General features: G+C 37.8%; 1 protein-coding gene across 1 annotated transcript in view; it reads left to right on the forward strand.

Annotated features, from left to right (window-relative positions):
- The window catches only part of SESN3 (sestrin 3), a 77,498-nt gene extending 69,514 nt beyond the window's left edge, over nt 1–7,984 (forward strand). Inside the window, exons 9-10 of the mRNA XM_032426102.1 lie at nt 2,136–2,280; nt 4,084–7,984. Of these exons, the coding sequence (XP_032281993.1) occupies nt 2,136–2,280; nt 4,084–4,170 (232 nt within the window). The 3' untranslated portion in view covers nt 4,171–7,984. The remainder of the gene's footprint in view (nt 1–2,135; nt 2,281–4,083) is intronic.
- Nucleotides 7,985–8,256: the final 272 nt, after the last annotated feature.

The raw sequence follows: 8,256 nt of genomic DNA on the forward strand, positions 1-8,256 counted from the left end.
AGAAAAAATTCCCAGTTATGAATACGTTCAATTTGACTCTACTATATCCTTTCTAATGTAGCATCAGAAAGCCTTTATGGAATGGAATTGGAATTCAATTTGCTAAGCAAAGTATTTTCTATAATTTTAATGTAAAAAAATTTTCCTGAAACATCAACTAATAGTCCAGCATTCTACCTAGAAGACACTGTTATGATGGTAAATAGTTAACTATGCTATTTGCTCATTTACCATTCCAGACAATAAGTTAACACAGAATCATCACATTTTAAGACACGTATGCCGTAACTACCTAACTTAAGAAAAATAAATACTAGTAATTTAATTCAATTGTGATAAATTATGTTCAAGACAATACATGACAAATGTTATGGTGTCTATCTGTTGGATGCTACCAAATAAAGCTCATATAAGATCTTTGAATAAGGAGCTCCAGTGGCGCAATCGGTTAGCGCGCGGTACTTATAAGATCTTTGAATACTTAACTAAGCATATATTTGGGTTAAAAATTAACTGAAAATATAGAAGAGAAATCCCACGATCTCCCACTACTGCATTTACCCTGCTGTTTGTCTCTGTGCCCATTGACTCTGCTCTCTCTTTTCTCTTGTGATGGATGAACTGTTATAGCCCCCTGGGCACAAACTCCCATTTCCTCTCATTTAAAGATCCCTATTCTAGGTAAAGAAAATGTGGTAGATAGATAGATAATATATTGTATATATGTATATGTACATATTGTATATATGCGTATGTATGTATGTGTATATACACACACAATGGCATATTACTCAGCCACAAAGAAGAATGAGATCTTGCTATTTGTGACAACATGGACAAACCTAGAGGGTATAATGCTAAGTGAAATAAGCCAGAGAAAGACAAGAACGGTATAACTTCACCTGTGGGTGGAATCTAAAAAGCAAAACCAAGAAACAAACAGACTGATACGGAGAACAAACTCGTGGCTGTCAGGGGAGGGGAAGGAGAGAGCAAAATAGGTGAAGGAGATCAAGAGGTAAAAGTTCCAGTTATAAAACAGGTAAGTCATGGTGATACAATGTTTCAGCCCAGGGACTCTAGTCACTAAGACTGTAGTAACTTTGTACGGTGACAGATGGTAACTACATTTGTGGGGAGCATTTTGTGAAGGATATTAATGTTGACTCACTGTGTCCTGCACCTATAACTAATATCATATTGTATGCCAACTATAATTAAAAATAAAAGTTCCTCCTTCCGGGGGCACCTGGGTGGCTCAGTCAGTTAAGCGTCCAACTCTCGATCTCAGCTCTGGTCTCCACCTCAGGGTCATGAGTTCAAGCCCCTACTTAAAAAAAAAAAAAATTCTTCCTTTGTCTCTCCTGCAAAATCAACTTTACCCTCTTCAGGGGATCTTTCCCATCAGTATACACACAATGCTGTGACTTCTCTCATCTTTAGAAAAAAATCCTCTCTTCATCCTTCTTTTCCTTCTGGCCGTTGCCTCGTCCTCCCGCTCCCACGCACAGCCCATCTCTTTGACGAAGTGTTGTCTGTTGGCTGTCACCATTTTATCCCCCATTCCCTCTTGGACGCACTACGGCACCACACCAACAAAAGCACTCTCGGCAAGGTTACCTGTGACCCCCGCGCGGCTGCTTCCGGGGCTCAGGGCTCAGTTCCTGTCGCATTTGATACGTCAGCAGCCTGGGACACAGTGGATCGCTCCCTCTGCCCGCCCCCCCCCACCTATGACTCGAGCCGCAGGGCTCTCCGCTGGTGCCTTCTCCTCAGATGGCAGCCTCGCCCCCTCCCTAAAACCACAGCTTCTCTTCTCACAGCCTCGTTTCCCTTTCCCTCCACGGCAGTGAACACCCCCAACATATCACATGCTTGTCTATTTTTTTCCTTCCTTCTCCAGAAGGGTTGAAATTCCCTGAGACCGGGGATTTTTGTTTACTCTGTTCATCCGTGTATCACCGCTGCCTGGAAGGCTACACGAAAAGGACACGGCACCTAATAGGCACTCAGTAAATATTTGTGACAACAATTGTTAATGAGTTTTTGGTATTGAATTGCTAGACAATCAACGTCTCTTGATACCAACTTAGAAATCAGAAATTCTGATTTTGTCATTTGTCTTTGGCTCGTAGGTATGATGACTATGATTACGGAGAAGTTAATCAATTACTTGAACGAAGCCTGAAGGTTTACATTAAGACGGTGACCTGCTATCCGGAGAGAACCACCAAGCGCATGTATGATAGTTACTGGCGTCAGTTCAAGCACTCAGAAAAGGTGTGTTTCGTGACTCGACGTTATAGACACCTTAGGCACGTGTTCAGTGTAGTTAGTAATGATCAGGAAAAATTACACAGGAAAATATTGATAAGTTAGTGCCATTAAAGAAAAGGAAGTGTCGTCATCCGGCCCTCTTTTAAAAACGTGTTTAAATTCCAGTTTATTGAATATTAACTAAATTTTGGTTATATGTTTTGGCCAATGTGGTGTGTACTGTACACGTGTAGCATCTGCCTTTGAACGGCTGGATCTGGATATTGATATTTTTAAAGTACCTTTAGGAAAATGTCTACCATTCTCATGATTAATAAAAATCAAACCTAAGGAGATGTGTTGGGGGTGATTGTGCCAGGCCCAGAAGGTATCTCCGTTGAGAGATTAGCTCTGGCCATTAGAGTTAACTTATTAGAACAATAGTTTCTCATTCCAATTTGCTAATTTAGTATTTTGACGATATAATGCATGACCTTTGAGCCAAATGTATGCACCATTATCTAAGAATATTTCTTTGGATGAAATATATAGGAATCGTTATTTAAGACCTAGTAAATGTTAAGGATCTTTACCAACATTGTAGTGTAAAAACTGGCCTTAAAGCCTAGGTCTTTTTGACCTGTAAGTCCAAGAATCTTCATTTATACCACAGTTGCCAAGCTTTTGAAAGTAAGAAAATCTCTTTAGGGTCTTAGTATTCACTAATTAATTCTATGAGCTTGGCAGAGAATGTTATGGCCTCCAAACCTAACCGATTTTTGGAAGTCTTAGAGCCAATCACACATCAGATAAATACCCATTTTACTGCCAGCATCTCTTCTCGATGGATCTTTATGCCCTGTTTACATGTTTGCATTAGATTTTCTTCCTTTACTAGGTTGTATCTAGAAATTCTCTTTACTCATCAAGAGAATATGTCTAACAGTATATCTAATCTGTAGAGGTTATCAAAATAAATATAATATCAAAAACATTTCTCTGTAGTAAGTTTCGAAAATATGTGGGTATTAATTTTAACCTATCAGCTGAGGTGTATCTCCCCTAGAACTTAGCGGCTTGTTCACAGTTGTATCTGAAATCCTCCAGGGAAGCTATGCCTATCTAACAAGGACCAGACATTAATTACAAACTGCTTTCGGCTTCAGGTTTTCACCTTAGTATCTTTCAAGTACACAGTAAGAAATGTTTTTAAAAGCTTTCCAAGGAGTGAACATAGGCTCTAATGAATGTAGAGCTGGTTTTTAGCCCTCTAAGATTTGACAACTGGAAGAAAGTATCACTTGCAGGAAAGTTGTCATTTATAAAAATATTTTTAAAAAGTTATTGCATAGGGGTGCCTGGGTGGCTCAGTCGTTAAGCGTCTGCCTTCCACTCAGGTCATGATCCCAGGGTCCTGGGATCGAGCCCCACATCGAGCTCCCTGTTACGCAGGAAGCCTGCTTCTCCCTCTTACACTCCCCCTGCTTGTGTTCCCTCTCTCGCTGTCGCTCTCTCTGTGTCAAATAAATAAAATCTTTAAAGAAAAAAAAGTTATTGCATAATCCAGAAGATTGATTGGCTTTACCTAACATATATTCTGACATAATGATTGGTATTTTCCAGGCTTTTAGAGGTCATTTTTACTGCTCACAAGACCCATTTCTTTTTTACAGACAGTTTTGTCAATGAGTGTTATGTCATTTACACGCATAGATACGCCTGTACATGTGATAAACCTTTGTGAATGTCTGATATGTTAAAAAAAAAAAGTAAGTTTTTTCCAACTGTTTATACTGGTCACTAAGGAGATAACATTTTCATTTCTAGGTTCACGTAAATCTACTTTTAATGGAAGCACGGATGCAAGCTGAACTACTTTATGCGCTTCGTGCCATAACTCGGCATTTGACCTGAAGCATCATCACCCAGCGAAAATGTCCTATGTGTGTAAAGACCTTTTCACACAAGATATACATCAGAAGCTGTTTGTGATGTAGCATCAAAAATTATTCAATTCTCTAGTGTCAAAGTTTAGCCGTTCTTTTTGGCGGCTGTAATGTGCAATGATGTGTTTTATTTTTCTTGATGCTTAACATTACTAACAATTGCAAAAATAATACTGAGGAGCACTACTTTGCATTGTTTTATAGTTGGATTTTTTGGATACTGATCATAAATCATGAACCTGGTTTATTAATGCTTAACTTCAGCGCTTTTGGGTTTGTATGTATGTGTATTCTTTTCTTTTCTTTCCTTTTTTTTTTTTAAATAAGGAAAAGCGCTTACAATCTGCTCAAGCAATTGTTTTTCAGATATTGGAAATACAGCACAGAATGACCTCCTCTGGCCATTCTAAACTTTTAATGTTGTGTCCTAAATCTGGTGGAGGAAAAGCATGCGCTGTTGAACTAAGCTGCTCACAGGACACATATCTGTGTCCCCAGGAGATTATTTGTCAGGCACTGTTTGTGTTTTTTTTTTGTTTGTTTTTGTTTTTGTTTTGTTTTTTTTTTACTGCTATTGGCGATAACGTGAAATGTGATACAGCCATTGTCCATAATTTAATGTGAAATTAATCATGATGAATTCTATAGCATGCTACTGAAATGCCAAATTCAGCTGTTTTCTTTCTCTTCTGAAACAGAAGTTTCCGTTTTCCTTATCAGATGTATATATGAAAAGTGAAATTATGCACAATCCTTTCTATCACTGACAGCCATCCTCAGTCACCGGAATAATCAGTGCTCACAGGGCTGCTCACAGTTCGTTCAGTCGGCACGTACAAGCCTATACCCACACATGATTGACCAAAAAGTTTCTTTGCACATTTTTCTTTTCTCATAGTGTTTTCTATATTGCAGTAAGCAGAGGAAGGTTAATATACTTGTATTTTTTCCTGGTAGGCCTTTAGAACTTCTTTCCCGTGATTTTTCTTCTAATAGGTTGAACAGTTGAATATTCAAAGGTAAAAATTGTGTTTCTATGCATTAATGTGATTGAACAGCAACAACAACAAAAAAAGTGCAATATGTTGGGAAAAAATACTCCACTGAACTTTCCCCCCATTATGTCATTGCAGAAGTGTCCTTTTGAACAGAGCCATAAAGAAATTTTGTTCCGATTTCTTTATCGCACAAGGCTTTTGCCTTACTGGGGTTGAACGATATTCTTTTCCTAATGCCAAAGCACCCCCTTCCCCAGAAAAAAAAAAAAAATCTCTTTGGACAACTGGTTTTAAAAAGATATCAAGTCTTAGGGGAGGAATAAGCATCCAAAAAGTCACATTTTTGCATTGGTTTATGTTGCTTGATTAGACTATCTTCACAGAGCACAACATTATGTGTTTATAGCTTTAATTTGTATTGTGTTAATGAACCAGTGAAGTGCCTAAAGAGATGCTTACAGCTATCCAGTAGGACACGAACTGCCCTGCTTAAACACTTTTTGGTTAATTAAGGGTGACTTGAATTTTAAACATGCTAATTTTTTAAAAACTGCTCCATTTGTTCATAGTAAATAATATCGTCAAAATTCTCCATTAGAGTTCCCACAAAGATTTCATCTTAGACTTACTTCCTTACTTGTCATATAGGAGTTTTCTCTCATGAAAGAAACGTGGACACGTGTTTTGTTAGATCATTTTGCCCTTCCATTCATCATCCTTTTCTGGTACAACATGTTAGGTTGCTTCCTTTTAGATTTTGTTCCAGATAAGAAAACAGAAAGATGACTGTAAGCCTACTAATATGAGGTAGTTCTGCATTTTTAGATCCCAGGATCTCATTTGAAATCTTCCACGTGAGGAAAAAATTACTAATATTTTTTAAGACAGGGTGGTTTATTTAAAGATACTATTCAGAGAATTCATGCCAGATCTCTTCTGTTTAATTGCATATACCATATGCTGATTTTACTCGACATCACATTATACAGATATGTATTAACTGCAAGGAAAGTAGGAAAATGACAAGACATGGACGATAGCATAAATGTTCATTTGACTTCCCTAACCTTAGAACTTTCAAGTTGAGGATATCTTTTATTCCTGACATCTTATTTATTCCTGACATTTTATTCCTGACATGGTTTGGTTTTTTTGTTTTGTTTTCTTTTCTTTTCCTACAATCCTTTCAGTTAATAGCCCTATATTGTTGTGCATGTGACCTGTGTTACAGGATTAAAAATGATCTTTATAAATGGAAAAGGAGGAGAAATTCTCACAGAACACCATATGAGCTTTAGACCAAAAGGGGAAACAAGGTGTAAGTAACTAAAATGGCCACTTAGTTTTTGTCTTTTATTTTTTTACCCCAGAAATGTAAGTAGTTGGAGTTTGGGTTTTGGAAATATTAGTGCCTTTACTAGATCTCTTTTCTAGCAAAGTTTCTTTTTAGCTCAGCATTGATCTATCTCATCAGTAATCAGGAACATAAGTCGACTTGGACCTATAAACAAAGACAAAACAATGTATTTATGAACCTCAGTGAACCAGCCTAGAAAAATCGACTTCCGGAGGTGCTAGAGCACCTTCTGAGCTGCAGCATGCGCAGCCTTCCAGGGTGTGAATACCATTTTATGGCAAGTTTGCTGGGAACGTTCTCTGACGCAAACTTGAAATTCTGATGTGGTTTTCCAGGGTGGTATTTTTTCAGAGTATTGAATTTACTATGTAGTAATTTATAGTATAGCTTTTTATATTAAAATGTGATATTTTTAAAAGAGATATCTGGTTCAATTGGTGTAATGACGTGATTACACGATATGCTAACCTACACCTTGGGGCTCACATTGTGCCAAACTTTAAATGTGCAAGTGTACTTGGGAAAAAAAAAAAGCACATGCGAATGTGAATTCTCTGACTTCATCGCTTATCATGTTAAAATTAGTCTAACAACCCACTGATGTATATGCTTGATTGATGTCTATTTACTTCCCAGCTTCGGTTGTAATTCATAATTTCTCAGATCACCGTAGGAAATACCTGAATACTCTCCCATCGGAAGGTGACTCTGTTCTGTAAGCCAATCGCTTGACTGTGGGAGTGGCCCAGCAGCCGCCCCACTTGATCCTTCAGATTAGGCCCCCTCAGGTGGACTTGTGATAACCAGCGGAAAAGAGGCTTTCTGAGATGAGACCGCTCATTACCTTCTTTACCTTTTTGAGCCACGTATGTTGTCTCAGTCTCAGGAAGACTCTTCGTCCCATCCGGGGTACTTTTACCATAAAAGATGGCTAATGTGGAATCCGGGCCATGGCCTTGGCCTTTGATTATGGCTTTAAACCCAGATAATGGCAGAGCGATGCAGGGCTGTTTTAGAACAGAAAACTCAGTGGAAGCTTTATATTAAGACCATATTTGAACCAGAGCCCCTATTTTAATTGTGTTATAAAGTCTCCCAAAGTTCTTAAATTCTTCTAAAGACTAAATAACATTATTCCAGAGCAGTTTTTTTCCTTTTCCACCTTATAGAGTTTTTTAATCCAAAATCTTAGATTTTTAGGCCACAGCAAAATAAAATGATTGGCAAAAAAATTAAAAATCTATACTTAAAAATAGTTCACCACTTTAGTGCAGAGTGCATGCATATACGACCGTAAGATTCTTTTAAACTCTTAAAGACAGTTCATCAGGGAAAAAAAAAAAAATTTCAGTGCATGTGATATAAATGATTTGCACTGTGATAGTAAAATGAGGTTTTTGTTTTGTTTGTGTTGTGTTTTGAAGACAGTTTGAAATCATTCCTCTGAAAGGCAAGATCTTAAACTCTTGTCTTTATCTAATAGACTTTTTCTTCTTTTCTGCAAATAGGCGGTCTTACATGGAGTAAAAAGTATGCAACAGTAATGCTATATGAACAGTATCTGAAATTTTCTTGGTGGTATAATTCCACAGCACCCTGAGAGACATGTGGCCCCTTGGTTCAGATCGAGTGTGAAGTTACTTAATTTGTATCATCAGAACGCACTCTGGGTGGCCGTCCTCTTCATCTGTGTTTCCCT

This window comes from Phoca vitulina, unplaced genomic scaffold (genome assembly GCF_004348235.1).
Source record: "Phoca vitulina isolate PV1807 unplaced genomic scaffold, GSC_HSeal_1.0 scaffold34, whole genome shotgun sequence".
In the NCBI taxonomy this organism is placed as follows: domain Eukaryota; kingdom Metazoa; phylum Chordata; class Mammalia; order Carnivora; family Phocidae; genus Phoca; species Phoca vitulina.